Here is a 25277-nt window from a genome sequence, read left to right as displayed (position 1 = left end):
AGAAATCTAAATCAAATCAATATTTGGTGTGACCACCATTTGCCTTCAAAACAGCATCACTTCTTCTAGGTACACTTGCACAGGTCATACACCACGTCAAGACTAAGCTCAGCAACAAGGATAGCCACAGGAGGCTAATGATGATTAATTAATTTGCTTAACTAACATTTGTCCTCTAATGCCGGTGTGCGGCGCTGTAACACAGAGCGTCCCAGCTGTCAACATGGCAACGGCCGAAATGCTAGCAAGGGAAACGAGCCGCAGGCCATGGCGGCTCATAACCGTACCATATTTCTTGCAATTTTTTTCATTACGTATTGTCTTTAAGTGTAATTCACTGGCTAGATCTAGACCTACAGTATATTATTTATTTTTTCATTATAATAGCAGCACAAGGTATTTTAGGTCAGCCAACTCTTACATGTCCTTGTTTAGACAGACTTGAAGTGGCAGGGGATAGGTCCACATGTAGCCAATCAGAGCATTGCAGAGTAATGGTGTGAGGCTGCTTGGCATTCCCCTGTCTGATGGTAAAGGACACTCTACAGTAATGGCTGGAATGCAGGAGACCATTCTTTTTATAGCTCATATGATGCAGCTGCCCACAATGTAAAACCATTTATTGAAAATGCTGTTCTCCTAAATGGACAACCAGTCTTATGTCAGAATAATCCTGCCTGTTCTCCATTTATGTTTCCTAACAGATGGAGCAGGCGGGTATTCCTTAGCAGTCATTCCATGTTTGCTCCTCTTAGTGTGCATGATTACACAGATTCAGCTGGGACATTTTCTAAAGCCCAGAGCTGAGGGGAATTTCTCGGTAAACAAAATTTTTGGCAGGATAGTTCTTATTTTTTATTTAATGGAATGTTTTAGTTAGTTTTATCATTGGGCAATCGACAGCTGATTCTAAAGCTGCACTACCATAAGGCATTGATACAAAAGAACATTGTGTTTCATGTCTGAGCAACCTTTTAGGACGGTTTGCTTTTCCTTTTTTTTTTTTTTTTGGCCTGTATTTTTTTTTGACATTGTGAAGCATTTAATGTGTGTCTACATCAGTGATCATAATAACAGACTATAGTAACACACTCAAAACCACATAAACATACATTGAACTTTAGCCAACATGTACAGTGTGCATTCTGCTTTTTAATAATAATATTGTTAGTATACATTTCCATTTTTTTTTGTTAACTGGTAACAAACAGTCACTACTATGAGACTACAGTAATTTTCTTGGCCTAAGGAACTCCAGCAGTAGCTTGTAAACTGTTAAACAAGGAAATATTTAATGAAAATAACTTATATCCTAATGCCATTGATTATATTTTTATTTGCGCATCCGATACCAGTCATTTGTGTGTGTACCAGGAAATGGTTGAGTGGTTAGAGACCTTATGTGGTAGTCATGATTAAAATGACCCCAGTGCCTGTCATATCTGAATATTCAGTAAAAGGTTGTGTACAGTGTTTTAATCCGTTCCAAAATTCATAGAATGTTTAGTCCATCACCTAAGAACTTTAAGGCTCAGGGTAATAAATGACCATTCAAATATATACAACTAGGGGCTAGATTTACTAAGCTGCGGGTTTGAAAAAGTGGGGGTGTTGCCTATAGCAACCAATCAGATTCTAGCTTTAATTTATTTTTTACTTTCTACAAAATGACAGAGATAATCTGATTGGTTGCTATAGGCAACATCCCCACTTTTTCAAACCCGCAGCTTAGTAAATCTAGCCCTAGATCTGTTCAATGTGGCCACAGTCTTGGTCGACCAGCCAGGACAGATCCACTTGTTCAAATCTTAATCTGATTAACTGAATCCTATGTACCCATTTAGAGGGACTAACCATACTTTCTGGGACCTATCACCTAACACAACTGTTTAAGTTCTGTCAGTGCACCCACAGAAGATAATGTTCGCTTTGAGGCATAATGAAATTTAAAATTGAAACTGTAAACCAGCTACTAAGGAAATCATGTGGTATTGCACTGCACCAAAATGTATTAAATATAGCTATTTAAATTAGTTATCAAATCCAGTGCTGCCACATCTACTGACCATCATTGGACAGCTTAGAATGCAGAGCCACATCAGCGTCTAATTAACTTTGCTATGTTCCAAATCTGCATCATGGTCCAATTTTGCTAACGAGTAAAGATTATACAGACCTGTTCTGATGAACAGTGTATAATGCAGATTAGATGCTAGCGTGAAGAGGTAAATATATTCCCCACTGGTGCATGTCGTAATCACGTCTGAAATGAAGATGTATATCTGAGAGCAAATCCTTGTGCAGTGCACGTTATCTATTGGCTTTTATTTATAAGGCGCCACTAGGGTACCGCAGTGCTGTACATCCTAAGAAGGCAAAGTGGACGCAGCTTATTGCACTTTATATACTGAAAGGTACGCTCCCAGCTCTCACTCTCCCAGTACATGTTGTGGTCTCTATTCAACACACCGACATGCCAAGATATCCCAGAGCCAATATGCATAAACTCACACCTAGATGTTCACAATTTCCTGCAGTGTTTTAAGTAGTTTGTATTCTTTGTATAAAAATGTTTTTTTATATATTATATGCAAAATGGTATACCCATATGCTTTTAATTAGTGTTTATATAAAATAAATTCTCTATAATAGATAGCTATATAGATATATCTATATATAGATATAGAACAATATGGAAAGGCTTTACATATAATGTATTTATATATCAGGTCTACTATAGAAACAAGGAAATTGGAATACTAGCAGTCACATTACTAGTGTCTATAAAATGAATATGCAGTAAAAGAAAAAATGCCGTTTATAAGAGTGACTGAATGCAGATGTCTATTATGTAACCAGTATTTTATGGTGCTGGTAGATCACTTTTGTTCAAGATGTGTATTTGTTAACTTTCTAAATACATATAAATGGAAATCTTCTTTGTGCTTGAACGATCGCGGACTGAAGTGTATTGATCATCTAACTAATTAAGTGCAGAGACGTTCAATAGTCCCTGCTGTAAAAAGAACATTTCAATCATCTCTGCACGCTATTAATATAGTAACTAATGGACTGTCCAGGGCTTGAAGACCAAGTACCGGGAATAGTTTAATTTTCTGTGTGACTGCACAAACTCAAGGGTTTGTTTATTAAAAGTGTTTGCAGAAACACTAGCAGACCATCAAAGTCTACCTCTACTTTTTGTCTTGAAAATTGAAGAAAACATCTGGCTGCTCTGACACAGCACATTATTGTGCAAATCTCCAAGTTATTAGACAAGCCCCAAGGTAAATGTTTGGTAGTTTATGGGCACTGTTTATGGACACTGCCATCTATATACTGTAATAAACATCAAGCGTAAAGAGAAGTGTCCAATACCCATGCTGACTACCTACCTGGACACATTTTTTAACAAATGAAATTTCTATTGAAGTTTAGGGAATAAAAGCAATATAAGGTACATACACAACATTAGGTAAGGTGAGGGAGGACATCGAGGGGGGTACACTGATTCACTTTAAACAAATACTTCAGACACAAACAGAAAATATATGTCAGAAGTTGGTAGAGCTGCATTGCTTTTACGAAGAGGAGGACGTCTGTGATGGGGCTGGGTGCTCGGAGTAATAAGTATTCCAATCAAACCATTTATTCAGAGGGGTAGAAGCTGACGAGGAATATGGGAGACCCAAGAGTCTCCATAACATAGCTCTTCTGAGTTTTGGCTACAACCATTGTGGGGAGGGGAGACTTCCAGGATTGTGAATTAGCTGCTCCAGTAGCAATATTGATGTGGCCAGTTACATATCTGTTATGATTTTGGAGAGAGAGAGAGGGAGGAGGGGGGGGGGGTGCAGCAGAGCGATTTCCAGCGATGGGGCTAAAGCTACTGAACTCTGCATTATTCATATTAAAAACTTCCACCTGGACACATTTTTAAGCCGATCAGATTTATTTATTTGTTAATTAAAGCTGGACTGGGGAAATAGTTGGCCTGTTTAGTCTGTTTTAATGTTGCTATTTTGTTGCTTGTGACACAGGATAATAATGGCAACAGCATGTGCTACTGGATTTTAAACTTGTGCACTACTGATATATGCATCGCTGCAAAGTCAGCGGCATGATAGAGCAACGTTTTACATAGGGCTCACAGTTACAAAATGACTGTGTGTCACTCTTCGTTAGACCTCACCAGGCTTGCGACAGTGTTCAAAGGTTCCAAACAGTGGTGACCATCTTTATAGATTTTGCAGTCCATAACTCCTCCAACAAGCCGCACAATATATTTATACTGCGTTGGCATATGTGTGTTGGAACGTAGTGTATTCTTCATTCTGTATTCTTCAACCCTTAAGTTCTGCTTAAAGGCTGAAGAGAGAGAAAATATTAACTTACAAGAGTTTGATGAATTTCGCCAATCCAAAAGATGATGATTAAATTGTGCATATATGCTAATATTAAAGAAAGAAATGTGGGAGGAGTTACAAAAAGTACATTAAAGAGCAAAGTCAGCAATAAATTGTATTTAATCAGAATGCTATCAAGCTAAGATGATTAAGGGCCAACATATAAAAAACTGCATAAGGAATATATTAAGAGTGGCAGAGAATAAATAAGACTTCCATGTAGTGGTGTTTCCCCAACATTTATGAATTGCTTGGGGGCTGCACTTGATGATAGACCCGATGACGACAAGCTCATGTTACAAGATGTTAAAGACAAGTTTGTGGGTGAATACAAGTGGGAAACTGAGAGCTCAATCAATGAGAATGTGCCCGGAGGAGAATCAATAACTGTCAATCTCCCTACACCAGTGGTCGCAGTGGAAATGTAGAAGTGCTGGTTTGGAACTTTCACTTTGAATTGAATGACTGCCAAGGCCGCCGAAGGGTTAGGGGTTTTGATAAAGTGAAATTAATTTTAGATTCATATTAACACTGTATAGTATAATCTAAAACATATTAAATAATACAAGGCTATCCACCCTGTGTCTCCTACCTCTCCTGTGTACAATTACCTTTCCTCTGTGTCCCTCCACCTCTCCCTCATAACTTACTTTGTGTACTTACATGTTCCCTAATATCTATATAAAATTATAATAAAACTTTCCAAAATATCTTCCTTGTTACCCTTTATCTTTCTCTGATCTGTTTCCTTTCTCTGTTCCTATGTGCCCCGATCTTCATTGTAGGTATTCCCCTCTCTTTCTCCCTACCTGCTATCCCCTGTGCCTCACATCCTGCTTCTCTCTCTCGCTCTTCCTCTTCCTACTATTCCCTCTCACTACTGAATTCACACTTTTGCCCCTCCATCATCACACTGCAGCCCCCCCTCATCACAGTGCCTCTCATTACACTGTTGCCCGACAGTCTGTACCACAGGCTTATCCAAGTATAACAGGAGATGGAAGTGTCTACATCACTCCGCATGAGAAGAGGCAGCAGTCTGGTAGTTGATTAACCAAGAAGGTCACACTGCTGGGCATGACCAATAACAAAAAAATTACACACAGCGAACGCATGAGCACACATCAGTGTGGCAGTGTAGAAAAATACATGCTTGCAGGTCAGGGACCGTAAGAAATAACAAGGGCCGATATGACATACAGTCTTATACCGGCACACCAGAAAGATGCCAGTAAATGGTGTACCTAGTCTTTAAAGCAACATGTCATTGAAAAAACTCTCTAAACATGGTTTATGTCACAACCTGTTGTGACCTAAAAGTATGACCGGTGCAAAGTCACAAGAGTCACACACCAGTTGAAGTGCTGGACAAACCTATGAACTGCATCTATAGGTCACACCACTGTCTACAACATAGGAAATCATCAGCAATAAGGAAGCTAGGTAAAGAGCCGTTCGCTAACCGTTGATCACTGTAGTTAGATGATGCTTGAAGATCCTAAGTGCAGATAATGGGAATACACTAACTGTCTTGTAAAAAAATGGACTTTCCAAAGAGAATAGTACAGCAGAGAGTACCTTATGCTTTGACACAGATATGCCAATAATATATTAAGTTGAAGCTATCATGACAGGCTATTATCTCCCAAGCTGTTTGCCCAGTAAGGCTTCAGGAAAAACGCCATACAGACAGTGAAACAGAAATAAGTGTTCGCTGTAGAACATTAAAATATTTGATGGCTAAGGTACTTGTAAAAACCGAAAAGTGTGCCCAGTGGGAAACACATGTAAAGAATGACATCTAGTAGCCTAAGTAAAGCTAGAGTAAAACAAATATACATGTTTCTGTACCAAAAAGCCTAAACGCTAACAATTAGCAGAGGAGCCAATCATATTTAACAACATTTCACAAGTAGTTCAGTCTGAACAATGAGCCCAAATAGAAACACAGGATAAATGAGCAAAGTGACAATTAACTCTAATTAGGGCATCTAGCTATGGAAGGAGATGGACTAGTTACCACGTTTTTAGAGTCAAAAGATCCACAAGAGCATTGCTGGGAGACGCTGGTCTAACAGCACCACAACCTCTGCCAGTTGTGGGGGGAGATGCAGAGATTGCCCGTCCACCAGACTCTGCAGTGGATTTAAAGCTGATGATGAAATTTTTTTTTTTTAAATCTTTCAACCAATTCCAGATCTGGAACTCACAACCACACACCTCTCTACCTTCCCAATTTAAACAGGCCCGCCCCCGCCTACCCAAATGTTGGGATGTATGGAACCAAGATGACACTCCCAAACGTAGTTTCCGAATGTGATTCTTAGAATAATAATAATTCATATGCTTACCGAGACTAATGCACTGTCAGTTGTTAATAAAGAAAAAAGACATACGAGACTGGAAACAATAACTCGCTGTTTGTGAGATGTATATTGCTGCAATATAAGAAGCAACTGGTAAGTTGCTTCTTAATTTATTTTTTGAAAAAACATAAAACTTCCTTTTTAACTTCATCATGTCCAGACAATGTCCTGAATTATCTGCTCACAAAGAGCCAAGGTGAGGCCATTCGCTGGCCTTGTATACAGAACTGCATGCTAACAGAATGAATGAATGAATTCATATTTACCTTGTTTATTCCTTTTTCATTTCTTAACTTAACTAAATATATTTGTTACTGATTTGTCTTGTAGGCTCTGTGTCTGTGGATACCCTCGCCAACATGCAAGAAAATACATGGGTGTCAAGAACAGAATACAGGTCTCCTCTGAATTTATGGTGCAGCTTCTAACCGGCATTTACTACTCATTGTAAGATTACACCTGTGTGGTATTGTCTGTCTATCTCCATGTATGTTATGTGTAAGTGCCATTCTGCCACCCAAGTGTCAGGACACATAGGAGCCAAGGGGTGAGCCACAGATATTCAGAGGGCCATCTGGAGTCTTATAGATCCATGAAATGCTAAATGAAATTATTTTGTACAGTAATTTTAATATATATAAATATAATATTCTGTACAATATATATTGCTTGTACAATATGCAAATGTTTGTTAATAGAAAAGACATGGAATGCAAAATACTATGTAAAAGTATGTGGTATATCGTGCTTTTATGAAGTATTGTTATCATTACATAGTGTTGGTCACCACTACTTAAGTAAAGCAGGAACATCGGTGTACAAGATATACTACTAACCAGTCCAACTAGAACAGTTGGATTCCTCCTGGTTGGGTGTGTGTACATATATACATGCACTTAATGGGGCTCATTTAGAGGTGGATGCATAAAGTGTGTGAGTGTAGTGCATATGTTAAGTCTCGAGATGTATCCAGTTTAGACACAGTAGTATTTGTACCAGGCATATGTCAGTTTTTAGTGTGCAGAGATGTGGCTTCACATTATTAGTAGTGAATGCTGTAGTCGTATTACCATTTTTGTACACAATATAATAATGTAATAAAGTATCATACACACACGAGAATATTGTCTTGCCAGTTATTAATAAAAGTGAGTTACATGTTCCACATAATTTAAAATTGGAAGTAATTACATTTTAAGTTAAATACAAATATCTGTTTTGCAATAAATCAAATGGGAATCTGCTTTCCTGCTGTAGGCCAAGTGGAATGGTCTAAATAATATGAAAATATGGCTGCTATTTCATATAGTATAGCCGCAACGCTTATTAAGTGCTATCAGCTGGACAGGTTGGTGCGCAGTCGGCCAATCAGAAGCAGCTGGACATTGCTGCTGACACTTATCATCATTGTTGCTTGGCCTATGCTTTCCTGCCCCGGCTCTCTCATGGCGTAAGGTGATGCAGATCAACAGTATGCAGCACAACATACAAACGTGTGTACATGTTTATTATGCTCCATACAGAAAAGACATATGTCCAATTGTAAATGAACCCCAATTCGTGTGTGATGCACATTTTCTATCTGACCACGATTACAGTTGAGCGACTTTATACAAGATGGTAACTGTAAAACTAGCGCTGGATCCATTTAAATCAACCACGTAGTGCAAACAAAAAAAAAATAATAAAATTAACAGTTTTAAAAATAATTGATTTTTAAATGTGTGTGTGTGTGTCTAAGTAAAATATATATATATATATATATATATATATATATATATATATATATATATATATATATATATATATATATATATATATATATATATATATATATATATATATATATACACACACACACACACACACACACACACACACACACACACACACACACACACACACACACACACACACACATTTGAACAGTTACATTGTTCATTTTGTTTTTAGGAAGTCCTGTTTATAAATGGCTGTCACTAATCATCTGTTTCGTAATTAATCTTATTGATATAAAAGATAGAAGCTTAGAGATGTAAAGTATTGAAACCATGGTAACCAGCATGCACAGGTAACCCCAGCCATAGATGGTATGATTTGAGCAGCCAGGAACATGTGGGTGGAGGACATAAATTACGCTTTGCTAATCTAGCCAAGGCCATATGCAGGGGGGGGCGAACAATGGGGTATCATATGGCATAAATGCTTCGTGTTCACTGTATCTTATTGGCACTCAGATGTGGTATTATTCAGTGAGACCTGAGTTTAACTGCTTGATGCCCACATTGTTGTGAAATTGTCAGTTTTCTCTGCAAAGATGCAACAACATGACATATGATCACAATAGCATAGCAAAGCCTCAAGAGGTATAACGTAACAATAACACTAAATAGAAATGGGACAGAGACCACAGAAAGCAGGCAGCTTACAGTGCCTGTAATGTGTGTGAGAAGGGATGGGCTTCACCTGTCTTATCAGCCATTTATATGCGCTTTGCATACTCTGGATGTGCGCGTACATTGCAGAATGTCTCCGTGTTAACAAACTTCATCTCACTTGTAGTTACAATGGAGAATGGGATGCAGCCCGTAGAGCATTGGATGATGTTCTGTACAGGGCGCAGCTGGAACTATTCCCAGAGCCACTCTTGGTAAGTGTAGATATTTCCTTTATTCTGGATAGCCTTGAATGGTCTGTACAAATCCATCTTCTCAACTGTGAAATGATTGGTAGCTTTACATTGGTGAATATAAATAACGGAATATCGCATTATAAAATGATCATCTTTCTTTAAACACCGTTTTATTTCTGGTTACAGTTAAAATACCACTTCTTTTTTTCTTTTTCTTTTTTATTCCTCTGTCCCCATTTTGGCCATCTCCTTCATCAGTTTGTTGTCCGCGCTTATCCTTAACACTGCATATATGTGTGTATCTAGAAAAATGTAAACATGAGGTATTGGTTCATATTTTGATCAAAACATTTAAGCCTGCAACCCAGCCTCAAGGGCACCTCATTGTATGCAGGTCCTGCACTGATCTATATGCTTTAAACACCATTAAAATGCAGTTAAAATCAGATGCACTTACCCCCCAGGTATAGGGGCTTACATCTAGCAAGGGCTGGCTTGTAGCCACACCTAAATGAGCCTTAAATAGGCATGATTGACAGCTGCTAAGACAACATTTTGAAACAAAACTAGAGAAAACATAAGCCTGTAAGCCTGCGTTCGGTTTATCCTATATTATCAATGGTACCAGCTGCATGGCAATATATATATATATATATATATATATATATATATATATATATATATATATATATATATATATATATATATATATATATATATATATATATACACACATATACATACACACACAGCTACAGAGCGCTCTTAGTGTAGTGGTACTAAACAACAAGAATTAGATGTTTTTCAATATAATCTGCGTACAGTTAGGAAATCAAATAAGTCTTATCTGTAATCCTCATGAGTTGATCTCCATATACAGAAATATCTGCCTATTGGATGTGGCAAACACCCTTCCGGATCTGCAGATACGTCGTGATAAATTGGCAGTGCTCATGTGACTTGAATTAATCAATGAATGATGGCTTTAATGTTTAAAGACCACTTTGTATTCCTTGTTGCACAACAATGAAGACAAGAGAACTGCCTTAGCACATCAGAAGTGCTATTACCACCAAACACAAGACCTCTAAAGGGTACAAGGCTATCTCCAAAGCCTTTGGCATCCCAGTTTCAACCGTGCGCAATGTTGTTCAGAAGTTTGCTACTCCTGGAACTCTGAGGAACCTCCCTGCATGTGGTGGAAAGGGGAAAATTGAAGAAAGAAGTCTTTGGATGTCTTGCATGGTTGACCTGAAACAATCTGGAGTGATGGTTTCAACCTGTCTATACGCCACATACTAAACCAAGAAGGACCCCACTGCTGAAAGACATAAAAAGTCTGATCCTTGCCAAAACTTACCTAGACAAACTACAATCCTTCTGTGCAAATGTTCAGTCGACAGACAAAAGCAAAATAGAGCTCTTTCAGCAATTTTTTTTCTTTTTTCTTAGCCACAAAATTAAGCTTTTAAGGAGAACACCACCCTTACCTACAGTTAAACTTGGTGGAGAATCCATAATGTTGTCCTCTCGTAATAGAGGCCTTGAACGTATTTGAGGAATTGTGAAATCAGAGGATTATAAGGCATTTTGAAGCAAAATGTGCTGCCCAGTGTAAGAAAACTAGGTTTGGGTAAAAGGACATGGGTCCTCCAGCAGGATAAAGACCCAAAACACACATCCAAAAGCACAAAAGAATGTTTGAAAAGGAAACCATTTGTGGTTTTAAACTGGCTAACAATGTTTCCGGATCTCAATTCAATTGAAAATATTTGGAGAGAACTGAAATCTGTCTTTAAAAAAAGTAATCCTGCAAACATTCAAGAGCTTCAACAAATTACAGTAGAAGAGTGGGAGAAACTACCATCAGACATGTGCAAGAAGCTTATAGATGACTACAAGAAACATTTGGAGGCAGTCATTGTTGCCAGAGGGTGTATAACCAAATATTAAGGCAGGGTGCTTTTCATACTGTCCAGGTCATATTTTGTCTTTGACATTAGCACATGTCCTTTGAAAAGGAAAGTTTTTAGGATTCTTAACTTTGGATACCCTATTAAAATGATAGGAAATTGGTACATTTATTTCTGAAGATATTGTACAGGTTATACTAAAAATTCAGGGGTGCCAGAGCCATAAATTGACATGTGTATATGTGTGTATCTATCTTTTTAACTATCTATCATATATTTATTGCGTGTATATATCTGTTATTGCATAATTAAAATAAACAACATTCCTTACATTCTGAATGTTTTGTTTTTTTTCTCTTTCCAGGTGGCGAATGCAATCAAAGCTTCATTACCACAAGGAGCTGTTAAGGGAACGAAGAAAGGAACTAGATGTATAGAGGTTGAAATTGCCCCGACCTCATCTAGGATATCTAGAAACGCTGTGACCAGTATGTCTATACGTGGCCACCGGTGGAAGAGAAATGGTGAGACTAATCCTCATCTTCTGTTTATGTTTAGTATCTTTGGTGTTCCAGGAGAAATGACCTTTAGGGGGGTGTGTGGATTTTTAGAGGTAAACTGGAAAAACTATGAAATGATGCTGTAGTTAATACAGCTTGACTTACAATTGTCCTTTTGTTTTTTAAGTTCTGAACAATAAAGTGAATTGACGCTTGTAGCAAAAGCATGTACGTGCATTGTAGTAATGGGTTAGAATAATAGGTAAGTAATAGGGGAGATGGCTTATAGGTAACCACAAGTGGTGCATTTTTGCTTTTAGAGTACATTGACCTTATGATTGCTATTTCCATAATTTTTATTTGCCCTTCTGCTGACATAATTACTACCTACTACAGTATTTCTAGTTTTAGTATATCTACCTTTTTCTGCCCATTTTGCTTTCTTGCAATGACTTGGCACAAATACAATTCTTAACTGGTAACAAAACCGGGAACAGCACACTTACCCCTCCCAGAAACCCATGCTATCTATATAACCATTACGGTGAAAGGTTCTCGTTTCATCAAATCACACTTAACTGCACAAATGTGAGAACTATTATGGCCTATGTGCGTGCAATTGTTTTGTGATTTCAAAGAGCATCATTTTCCTCCTTCAAAGACAATATAAATGCTTAATGAGCTGTTTTTTAAAATTGATATGCATTTGATAACATAACAAAAATTGTAAAGTGACGAATAATGTAATCACATTCAGGCATAATAATGTTGTTGTTGTCTGCTTTTAAGCCGAATACCTGCATGAAATGGTGTTTTTGTTTTTTTCCCTTGTATAAGATTGTCTGTCTGGTTCTGAATTTCTAATAGATTACAATAACTTATCACTTCAAATTCTAATGTTTGCTTTGAAAGTACATGGAAGCTATGTTTTCTGCTTTGTCTGCAGTTGAATTTACTGATAAGCTTTTGAGAAATTAGATGTATTAGCTATATCACATCATTTAAGATCGGTGTGACTAAATTGCGGTGTACCTGTAGTTTGCACACAGTTGGAGCAAACATTTTGGAGGCTGGACACATTTTCAGCCCATTAGTTAACTAGGAAATAGTGTAATTTCTGAGGCAGGAAGGGCCCTATCTGTCATTGATGTTACTAGTCCCTGCTGACTGATGGGCTGCATTCTCATGAATATTGTCATTAATGGCAGCCTTCATTGTGTTTTGTTGATAGGAAATAAAAACATTTAATGTATCTATTCATTCACACCTCCCTCTCCCCAGTAATTCACCCACCCCTCCTGTATAATGTACAATGTTCTTTCCAGCACCTATTTCCTGGGTGCTCCACTCGACTGTTTTTACTTGCCACTCTTGTAGCCCAACAGAGTCCTATTATAATACAATAAACCATTGTTTCTCCTGTTTTAACAGGCACTATGTGAGCACTACAGCCAGCAGTGTGTGTTAGACCACTGACCCCCAGTATGGCCAGTCCTGGCAGGGGTGGGCAATAACCGCCAACATTTTTCAATATTATTGCAAAGTATTACACTGCCCCCACCCGGCTGCTTCTTAATGCCACCCGGCTGGCAAAATTTTTGGGGGAGAACACTGATTTATATCCACTGTGTAATCCATTGTCCTTCCTCCCACCCTCGTCTTACCTCATCTACAAGTGGCAGAGGAATAGATCACACATCATCACCATTTATTTATATAGCGCCACTGATTACGCAGCGCTGTACAGAGAACTCATTCACATCAGTCCCTGCCCCATTGGAGCTTACAGTCTAAATTCACTAATATACACACACAATCACACACATACATACAGACATACAGACACAGAGGGAGAGACTAGGGTCAATTTGATACAAACCAATTAACCTACCAGTATGTTTTTGGATTGTGGGAGGAAACCGGAGCACCCGGAGGAAATCCACGCAAACACGGGGAGAATATGCAAACTCCTCACAGATAAGGCCATGGTCGGGAATTGAACTCGTAACCCCAGTGCTGTGAGGCAGAAGTGCTAACCACTTAGCCGCCGTGCTGCCCCATCCTGCTGCTTCTCCAAATCATTGGTAGGCTGTAAATATGACATCACTGGCGCTCTCTTCTCACAGGCTGTGACACTGAGCAGTAACATGGTATGTAGTACTTGGGGACATTCCTTCCTCTACCTACTGGTTGTGTATACCTCCCATCTGCCATTGGGAGGTGACAAGCTGTTTCACACCTTGCAATGAAATTTAATTTTTTCCATCTAATTTAGTGTTTTTATCTGTATCATTGTATAAATGTATGATTTCAGAATAACAAAACTCCAATTAGGAGTGCAGCATTAGTAACCAGAAATTAAATTTATTCTAGACAACAGAGCATTTACAAAATTTGGTTTTCCATCTCCATTAGAAATGTTCTGTTTTGAAATATACCAGACAAATCTCTAAATAAACATGAACTAGAGAGTTACATAGTTTTGTGTGACGATGGGCTTAATAGAAAATGTAGGTGTTATAGAGGGGAGATTTGGATTATGTTGAGAGGATTAGCCAGTGATTGCATACTAGATAAACATTGCATGTCCAAGGCAATGACGCTAAGGTACGGATCTAGTAAAAGAAGATTTTGTTCAGAGATTCAAATCCTATAATAAAATTTGTAAATTTGTTTACCAAACTCTCTAATCTAATCTAGTAAATTGCAATATTATTTTTTCTTCCAAATTAAGGGTTTGTTAAAGATTTGTCACTGGGAACTTGTTTTGAAAATATTGCTGCTTTTCCAAATGAATTTCAAGTGGCTATCCATAGTGTGAGCTACATGCAAAAAAACAATTGAAATAAAAGGGCTGATGAAATGAATAGAAGCTCTGCTCTGGTAAATACCTTTTTCACCTTTCTCCCCAAATACCTCAAACTGTCACCAATGAATCTCCCTGCTTAAGTGATGATCAGCACAAGGTTGGACAGGTCTAGCTCTGACAGAGAAATGTGAAGCACGTTGTCCCTTTTTCAAGCCACCCAGTCTCATGCTTAATGGCACAGGCGCTCTTCTTGGCACTTCCTGGGTGGTGGGCACATACCTTCGCAGATCCGGTCAGTAGAACGCTACCTTGCCAGATTGAGTCTGTTTGACTAGTGTCCAGCAATCTGTTTGATTGGTTGATCGCTGCCTGCCATACTGATCTGGTTAGTGCATAGTTGGTGCTAAGTTTCTTATTGCTCTGGAAACCCGTTGGTGACTCTACTACTGAAGGAACTGTATTACTGGCTCCTAAACCTGCTGTTTCTGAAGTGGTTTCTGACTGCCGCTAAACTGCCATTCATTGCTTGTACCATGGTGTTCCTGGCGCTTTACCCTGGTTGAAAATTCAGCTTCAACTCTATTATCATTGCTGCTTCAAGGTTCCATGAGTCTGAGGATATATACATTGCCTGAGATTGTGTTTAATATTAAAGCAAGTTCCTATGTGTAATCTGATGGCTGTTACTGCAGTTGCTCTGGTGTTGTACCCTGGCTGGACATTAGATAGGCAGTGAGACTGTGTATTCATTGTAGTGAGCTTATATGTAGTAATACACTGAATATGAAAAGTCTCAGAACTTTGATATACACTACATGGCCAACAGCAAGTGGACACACATCCATACGTGCTTGTTGAACATCTCCTTCCAAAACCATGGCCATTAATATGGAGTTGGTCCCCCCTTTGCACACTTCTGGGAAGGCTTTTGACTACATTTTGTAACATGACTGCAGGGATTCGCAACCATTCAGTCACAAGAGCCATTAGTGAGATCTGACACTGATGTTGAGCGATAAGGCCTGACTTGCAGTCGACATTTCAGTTCATCCCAAAGTTAGTCAATGAGGTTGAGGGCACGGCTCTGTGCAGGCAAGTCAAATTCTCCAAAATTAATTTACACTCGACCCATCTTCTACATAAGTCAAAATAATAGTTATTCACAAGCTAGGCAAAGATCCAGCTCTGTGCTCCTGCTAGCGCCTAATACAATGCAGACGAGAAGGGGTCCTCTTCAGAATCCTCTTCAAGCTCCTCACTCCTTACATACAAGGCCCTCGTCAACTCCACTGCACCCTACATCTCCACCCTCCTCTCTCTTCATGCTCCTTCCTGCCCTCTCCGATCTGCCAATGACCGTCGCCTCTCTTCCCCCCTGATCACCTCCTCCCATGCGCGTATCCAAGACTTCGTCTGCGCTGCCCCCCTCCACTGGAACAAGCTCCCTCCCTACATCAGAACTTCCCCTAATCTGTCCAGTTTCAAACGGGCTTTAAAAACCCACCTTTTTCTTAAAGCCTTCCAGTCCTCCACTTAATTTTCTACCTTTTCTTCTGCCTCTTCCCCTTCATTCCCCTTCCCTTATCCTTATCCTCCGTTCCTCCTTCTCTCCCTCTCTCCCCCGCGTCTGTCTGTCTACCCCACCCCTTAGATTGTATGCTCCTTTGAGTAGGGTCATCTCTCCTCCTGTCTTCACCACTTTTAACTCTGCTCTCCAGCTACCTTGCCCTCCTCCTTGAGGATCCTCTCCCCCCCCCCCCCCCCCCCCTGTCCCCTCTCGCTCCCTCCTCTCCCCTCTGGGAGTCTCCCTGTCATCCGTGCCCACCCTCTTGGGCTCCGTCGTATGCAGACCTTCCCCTCTCCCCTCCCCCGCCCCTAGCTGTGCTTTGAGCTCACTGAGTTACTGTGCTTATTGTTTACTGTACTGTGCTGTCTCTCCTCGTATTGTAATTTCGTTTTTCCCTGTACGGCGCTACGGACACCTAGTAGCGCCCTATAAATAAAAATTTAATAATAGTAAAAGGGGTGACCAGCAAGCTAAACCCTTATTTTTAAGGTCCTGACATCCCTAACTTTAAACTTCCTGTTTCATTTGAGCTGAGAGAAAATCCAGAGTTAAAATGCACATTCTACATAAACAAACAAAAATATTTCTATGCTTCCCATTTGGCTCAGTGCATTGGTTTGCTTATTCTCCCTGGCCCCTAACTTTTGACAATGAAGCAGCCTTCATAGATTATTTCTTTCCCCACACTTCTGTGTCCTTCTTGTTTGTTTCCTCCAATCTGTAGCGAGCTACCAACGCTCTTTCCCCTGCAGCATTTTGGACAGAATAACTAAAACTTTCTCTCTTGTCGTCTTTTCTTTAATTTCAAGGTTTACAACACACAAACGTCTTGCCTGATAACGAGGCAACCACTGGGGCATCCGTAAAAAGGGGCTCCACATGGGGGAGTATCAGATATCCTTGAAGTCTTTTACCTATTTTACTTGTAGGGATTCGTCACAATACTTGAGAGCACTTATCCATAACCTCCGATCTGTAACGCCCTGAAAGAAACGCGCACAAAATCATGAGGACAAACAAACCGCAAAGAGGGTCCATTCACCAAAGGACATTTTTATTTCTTTAATTGCTGTGCACTCTTCCTTTTTGTGGCTTTGGGGGCAAACGGAACAAACCCTCCCCACATGGCTGATTGGCCCTAATCTCCGGTTAGTGTGTATCCCACCAAACTTTAGCCTATTCAACAACAAGGCTTGAACAATTGTACTGGGTTTGTGTGCAACACTGCAGCAGAGTAGGTGTAGTGCACTTTTCCTGGAAAGACCCTACTCACTGTAATACACATTGGAGTGGATAGGGAAGAACAGCAGCATACAGCAAACAGTAACAAGACAATACATACACCTCAACACAGTACAATGGGAAAATCGTATTCAGATTCCCGGTCACCAATGCTGGGGAGCGCCGACTGTGCTGGATCAGAGGTAAGTAGTATATTCTTCTTTTTTTTGCCTCCTGGCTGGCTCCGGCGTTGTCCTCTTTTTGTTTCCTCTTCTTCGCCCTCTGCATGGGCAACGCTCCATGGGGGGACACCCTTCTACATATGCATCCAAAGTGCTTTGACGTTTCTGGTTAGAGATTTACTTTTGAGTTTGGTTAATGTCCAATTCCCAGGTTCACCTGAATTTTACTTGCACCTCCTTCCTGTTCAAGATATCTTTAAATATGCCACTTGCCTGATCACTTCCAAATGAATGTCACTTGATCTTCCTGAGCTCTCCCCTTTAATTAGTAGAATATTGTCTGTTGATATAATGGAGTATATGACAACCGTATTGTGAGATACCGAGAAACCGTTTACCTTCACTAGAAACCCATGGTTAGAACATTTCAGTGCATCTAAACTGCTGGATAACCCTGTTGGCCCATTTGATATTACTCATTCCCCTATTTATTCTCAGACATTACAGCTCCTCATCATTGGCGAATACAATCTTCACAAGATCCTCCGACTCCTAGATTACCATTCTCCTTTCACCCTATCCCCTTCCTCTTTTTCAACTTCCTTATGTTGAGTTATGCTCCATACCAACTGTTCAAAAAGGAGGTAAAATAAAACAATTCTAAAGATGGAATAAATCATATAAAGCAGACATTGCTCATTTAAATCTGTGCTGCTCTCTATCGTTTATTGAAATGTAGTAATTGTAAAAAAATGTTCTTGGTTATATGATGATACAGCCTTGTGAAAAAGTGATGGGTTTCCTGCACTGCCGTGTGGGCATCTGGTCGCACCTGGTCTATGCTCGGATGAGGAATACAGATTTGAGTAACTCTATATAAAATAAACTGTCATTAATAGATTGTTGGGCGCATTTGCCTGACACTATTCTGGTCCAATAACCAAGTACAATATTCACTCACCATTTCAACGTTTTGGCACTTTCAGCACTCGCATTTCATTGTGTGATTTCACAAAACCTAGACTCCTAAAAATCATTATGTATTATTATTATCATTTATTTGTTAGGCGCCACAAGGTATCCGCAACGCCGCACACAGTACTAACAGTAGACTATACAGGGTGAAACCATACAGAACAATGAAAAAAAAGTACCAATACTTCAGAAACTCCAGCTAGTCATATGCAGTAAAGACGGAGCGGAAGAACAGGTATGGAGACAGGAGGGGAGGGGGCCCTGCTCATACAAACTTACATCCTAAGGGAGGGTAAACAGACCAGGCACAAGAGGAGCCAGTTGAGGCAAGATGAGAGAAGGGAGGACAAGCAAAGGGTGGAGATGGGGGTTAAGTAGATGGTTGGGTAGGCTTTGAGGAAGAGGTGAGTTTTGAGTGCACGTTTGTAGGCTTTACTTACCTATGGATGGTAAACATGTAAGTATTTCAACAAAGAGAACGTAATTTGTCTGTATATTACTTTTTTATTAGCATGATTAATGGCTCTGTGTATAGCTTAAAATGAAATGGTCATAATGGGAACAGCGCCCCCCAAGGGGTTAAATGTTGTTTGTTTTTTTTACTGTACTAATCCATTATTTTTTACTATATCTTCCATTCATTAAAGGACCACTAAGCCTAAAATGAAAGGATAATTGTATAAAAGATCTACTAATAACACATATGTGTGACTGTGTTATTAAGATATTGGAGAATAAATTGTGATCATGGGGGGAAGATATTTTTCCTATACACTGCAGTTTCCTTGTCTGTCATCTCATAAAAGGACACTGCAGCCAGTCTCTAGAAATTGACAGATGACAGAGAAAAAAAGCTGGCAATTAGCTGACGGCAAATGAGAATACCTTGTCAAATATCTCAAGGTATTTGAAAAAAGCTATTAATGACATTAATAGGTTCATACAGTGTAACTTTTATATTTTAGGGTTAGTGAGGGTTTTTTTTTAAACTACATTAATAGGTTATGTGTTCTTAGTGCAGTTCAGTGTAGCTGGCTAGGTAATTGTTATATAACTCGTCTGTCTGTATAGCCATATTCTGAGTAGGTGAATTAGCTTTATCTAGCGCTGGTATACTCCACAGCACTTTACAGTTGGGAACAGAGATCGTAATGACAGAAGACGGGGTATTAACAGTCCGACAGATAAAAGGGCCCTACTCACAAGCCTACAGAGTTGTAAAGGGAAAATTGGCTTTATTCCCCTCAGATCAACCATGTTTTTGACCATGCTCTGTATTTTCAAACTTTTCATCTAAACTAATGTCTAGTTGATCTATATTTGTTCATTACTCATGTAACTTTTGTGTTAAACTTCATTTACATTACTTCTGTTTCCCTGGTGCTACCATTATCATTTCAGCCGCCATCTTTCTTTTTGTCTTTTTTTTTTTTTTCTTTTTTTTTTCCATTCAGAACAAAATGACACTAATAATGAATCCTCAGATTTGGGCAACCTTGTCATACCTGAGATAAGTGTCACAAGTGTGTCCGGAGACAGAATCGGGAATGGGGAGAGAGTGAAATCACTAACAGAGAATGATGTTCAGCATGTGCAGGCTATGCAGGAAATCAGTTCAGAACCTAGAACTGAGGGCAAGCCAATGCCTGAGATCAGAAGGCAAAAATCTGTAAGGAAATTGATGGAGGACGGAATAACATCACCTGGCAGAGTGCAGTGTTAAATCACTTGGTAGATGGGCGCCAAGGTACCTGCAAGTGAAATGGTCACAATGCATGGGTGCACACACAACATGACTTTACTTCTAAATGAATTGGGTCAAGCATGCATGCCTATCTGTTGGTATACTCTGTACACCGAGCTTAGCCATGCCTGAACACATGGTACAGCCACCCACTTTGGAGGCTTGGAAGACTAGACTGGAATTGAAAGCGGTCATATAGATCTATCTTAGCACGTATGTTTTGTTTATGTATAATATACAATGTGTGTGTTAGCACATGTATGTGTGCATATACTTTATATAATAAACAAATGTGCTAAAAAAGAAAAGATGCGCGTCCAGCATGCTTTCAACTCTGGATATCACCCCAAAAAAAATTTGTAAGCTAAAATATATATGGATGGCTATAAAATGCTTTCCCATTTCTGGCAGGTCCATCCTCGTAATGTTACAATATTAATAATAATGTATGGGCTGAGTTATATGTCCCTTAATAGACACGCACGTCACAGTGTGCATCATGTGACCTTTCCACTTGTTAGCCATCAAATTCTTGAAAGAGTGAGCGTTGCAACAAATCAATATGACGCTTGTTTCTTATGTGCTTGGACAGGGCAAAAAATTCAACCTAGTGCATACTTGGGTGATGGTGTAATCTACTCTGAATTGCATGATAAACAACTGAACTTTCTTCACAATCACCTTTTGCATGTTTCTTTGCCTATGCTATTCTTTTTTTTTCCCCCTATATGCACAGTAGTGTTATTAATCTGTGCTTGTTTAAAAAAGGGTAAGTATTGAATGACGCTGCTCCAAATGATTTTTGCTTTGGATGTTTCTTTGTTATTGGAATTACTTGTTCTTCTAATTAGACCACTAACATTAACTGCTTTTACTCCTCCCTTCCTCCAGACTCTGCAGATCTGACACTTCCAGATGAACTGAGTGAAATAGCTGAGGTGGACGAAGGTTTTTGTTCAAGAGCAGCCTCTAACTCAAGCCAGTCTGCCCTGTCTCACAGCAGCAGTGGGAGCTTCAGCAGGCCACCCTTGGGAAAGATTCAGAGAAGATCTGCTGGAATCAAGGCTGGGGGTAAAGAAAAGGATTCTGGGGGAGATTATTGCCGTGAGCATCTCAGCAGGAAGCAGAACCAGAGGGCGATGAGCGAGAACCTGGAGCTGGTGTCACTGAAGAGGCTGACTCTGACAACCAGTCAGTCCCTCCCCAAGCCCGGCAGCCATAGTCTTGCACGGACTGCGACAGCTGTATTCAGCAAGTCCTTTGAACAAATGAGTGGTGCAGCAGGTTCACACTATGTCCCAGGTGCAAACACTAGTGGTACAGGCTCTAGTGTGGGAACTAATAGATTCAGTGCGTGCAGCCTACAGGAGGAGAAACTGGTCTACATTTCTGAGAGGACTGAGCTTGTGGTGCCTGCTAAACCCCACCCAAATGTCCATCAGAGGTCCCCTAGTATATGCATTACATTGTCTACCGACTAGGCCTGGCAGTAATGTGGCAGGGGGCTACAAAGCATGGTAAACTGCCAATTCTGTTGTCCCTACGTTTTTCTAAACTTTATTGGGGGCCTTTGATATTTCTCTTACTTGTGGTTTGCCAAAGTTTTTACTTGCTTACCCAATTGAAACATTAAACAGTTTGTATAAATTTGGGTGATCCGCCATAGCTTTTTAATGTTGTTTCAATCCCACAAAACACCTAGCTCAAAACTGTATTGCTCAGACAAGTGTTTATAGTTTTATTACACTCCTAGTATAATATATATTTTACTAGTTGCCTATTTAGTTGAAAATAATGTGCAAGTTTTTTTTGTTGTTGTTTTTTGTTTGTGTTTTAAATGTCTATCTGTTGACTTTAAAGTGGACCCATAACCCATACACTGTTCAGGAAGCCATGTTGTGGATTGAAGGGATTTGCAAGAGAATGGAAGCCGATTCACTAGGAAGCAGTTACATCACTGGTTCCTGTCCATGGATAGGCTGAATTTTCTTGAAAATTCATCTAGCCCACAAAATGTTTACTGCTGTAATGTGTAGTTGAGATGGCACTTTACATTGGATTTTATTGTCTGCACTAAAGTACATACCACAGTGTATCGGAACACACCACCAGATGTCAGCGCTATGTACTGTTTGACAGTGTTTTCAGGTCTGCTGCTGGTTTGTTGGGGGAAAATACAAATGTACATGTAGTTGTTTTGTAAACTATAAGTGTGATTCAGAAAAAAAAAAGGAATTTTTACTACTTGGCCTTTTTAATTTCATATAAATATTTTAATGTTTGGAAGATCTTGGATATTTTACAGTTAAACCTTTTTTATTGCTACTATGGAAACTACCTATAAGCCATGGTTATTTGTGGATATTAATATGTCCATGCATTCCAGTGCATGAATTTGAGGGGAAAAAAAAAAGGAGATTACATTGAGACATAGTTAATAATTTGGTGGTAGGACAATAGTTAATGGGAATTGCAGTTTATCTAAGTATCTGCTGTCGCCACAATTATTCATTTACTGACGTACCATTGCAATCTTTGCTAAATTAATATCCTTATTAGCAGATTGCAAAACACAACCCAGTTATTAACCCGAACGGTTTTATAGTACTTTGTTCAATTGTTTGTTTCTATTGCACTCTATTAAACAGTTGTACACCCTCCCTTCTTTTACAACAGATTAATGTTTTTCACAGGGATCGGTCAGCAAAGTTCTGCTAATCGTATGGCTCTATTTGTGCCTCTGAACATCCCCTCCCCTTTCATAGTTATGCTACCAATACCTGTCAAAAGTAGGGATTGGTGTTTGGAGAAGACAGAGCTTACAACACCATTCAATGTTTTGCTAACCTGAAAAGCTACAATTAAGTTCTTACAAAGTCTATATACATACATTAGCTGGCTGTAGGTGGAATTAGGGGGTCACAGAGGGAAGACAAGTAATTGATAAGTGAAACAATAGAGTTGCCTAGATTGCCCTTGCTCATCAGTATCTTGAGCAGTGTGATCTTCAAATTACAAAGCTTTGAAGGGATAACTTTATAGCTGGTTGCTAGAATGTGTAGTAGAAAAAACAAATTATTGCAGTACCGTGTCAGCCAGAAAAATCTACATGATGAATACTTTCGTGTCAAAAAGACAAAAGTGTTATAGGAGCAATACCTTTATTGGCTAACCAATATAATTTTTTAGATTTAGTAGCTTTCAGAGCACAGAGGCCCCTTCATTAGTTTACAAATTAATGACTGAGACTGTCATTAATTTGTAAACAGACACAAAAGTATTCAACATCATGTAGCTGGTTATTAGCAAGTGATTTAAGGCTGGGGTGTACAGTAGTGAATAGGATGGGGTGCTGGGATTAGTCTTTTCCATTGGTCAGAGTTTGAGAAAATACTTTTAAAGTTGACAGACTATTGCTGTGATATAAAAAGGGATTGAATTCTTGTGCTTTGCATTAATTAGGGTATTACCTTTTGCCTATCCTCTCTTCTTGGCACAATAGACACGCTGGGAATAAACCAATGCATTTTAATGTTCTACTCTAGTCCAGTGTTGGCTAACCTGTGACACTCCAGGTGTTGTGAAACTACAAGTCCCAACATGCTTTGCCAATATATGGCAGCTTATTGCTGGAAGGGTATGCTGGGACTTGTAGTTTCACAACACCTGGAGTGTCACAGGTTAGCCAACACTGCTCTAGTCTGCTGTTACCATATATAATGGCTTACTAAGGAAGAAGGGCTTTCCTCCAATGAGTCTCCCCTTACTATATGGAAGTGCATGTTAGAGGTTGCATTTGCTTTTTATAAATGCACCTGTAGTCAGTGCCATCACAGTATTACCATGAAATGATGGGGAACAAACATGCTCAATTAATGTCTGTACTAATACCCGATTAGAACATTTGAAAACTTAATTCCACAGCAGGGGGTAAATGTATTATGGTCCGTTTTTTTCAACTCCCCGGAAATCGGCGAGTTTACAGCTAAATTTTAAAGCGGTGCTGCCTTGTAAAGGCAAGTTTGCCTTTACAAGCCAGCGCTGCTTTAAACTTTAGCTGTAAACTCGCCGATATCCGGCGAGTTGAAAAAAACGGACCATAATACATTTACCCTCTGGTTTTAGTTCCTTGGTAGAAAGGTAAAGCTTACATTGAAATAAACGTGGGTGACATCAAAGATCTTGAATTACATAATCACCAACAACAGGACTGCTGTCTTTCAAAACAAAATTACTGGTGCTAGTTAAGTTACTTGAAAACACAGCCATAAGTACTATTGTTTATCAGTGTCCATTTCATAGACAGGATGGTTTATCCACTGATGTAAAGCACATGTCTTTGTGGCTTAGTTGTATGTACAGATATAATACCCATTGCACATAATTGTTCATCTCGTAGGGTAATATTCTCCATCTCTGGCACTGGTAAGGACACATGAAGCTCAGGGCCTGAACATAAATTTCCAGTTCTGTAATTTAGCTTTAATAAAAAAATTCAAGAGCTACAATATCTTGTACTATTATATTCCACAGGACATTTGTAACCCAACAATATTCACATAAAGGCTAAAACCTTCAGAAGAAAATGAAGCCTGGTGAAGAATTAGTTTATTTAACCTGAGTGCGTTCTGTTCTTGTTTGTTGTTTTTATTATTGTTTGTTTTTGGCACTTTTGTGATAAAAATGTGCCCTGTAGTGTAATTTCTGATATCATTTGTATTTCCCATCTCTTTGTCATTGATACTTTTACAGATGATGTTTCCTTGTCTAATGTAGAAATTGTTTTGTCTTTGATATACTGTATGTCAGATAGTTTTGCTTTATTGGAATGTTGTATAGCAGTGTTTTACTTTTTAGACCTTTTTTACACTCTAGTATTTAGTAATGCACAATTGTCTTCATATTGAAATAAATTCCTGTAAAAAAAAAAAAATATATATTAAAAAAGGTTTTCTTGTGTAT

At 39.1% G+C, this 25277-nt stretch overlaps 1 protein-coding gene across 4 annotated transcripts in view; it reads left to right on the top strand.

Moving 5' to 3' along the window:
• HYCC1 (hyccin PI4KA lipid kinase complex subunit 1) overlaps nt 1-24000 on the top strand; it is a 77048-nt gene extending 53048 nt beyond the window's left edge. For 2 of the 4 annotated variants that reach the window (XM_075212217.1, XM_075212218.1), the window contains 4 exons: nt 7103-7219; nt 9335-9422; nt 11682-11841; nt 21207-24000. In XM_075212217.1, coding sequence (XP_075068318.1) covers nt 7103-7219; nt 9335-9422; nt 11682-11841; nt 21207-21796 — 955 coding nt within the window. In that variant the 3' untranslated portion in view covers nt 21797-24000. Of the gene's footprint in view, nt 1-7102; nt 7220-9334; nt 9423-11681; nt 11842-20025; nt 20319-21206 lie in introns of all 4 variants that reach the window. The other 2 variants (XM_075212220.1, XM_075212219.1) reach the window with 2 other exon arrangements.
• Nucleotides 24001-25277: the final 1277 nt, after the last annotated feature.

This window comes from Mixophyes fleayi, chromosome 5 (genome assembly GCF_038048845.1).
Source record: "Mixophyes fleayi isolate aMixFle1 chromosome 5, aMixFle1.hap1, whole genome shotgun sequence".
Classification (NCBI taxonomy): Eukaryota; Metazoa; Chordata; class Amphibia; order Anura; family Limnodynastidae; genus Mixophyes; species Mixophyes fleayi.
Note: the sequence above shows the minus strand (reverse complement) of the source record. Positions and strands in the feature narration are given on the sequence as shown.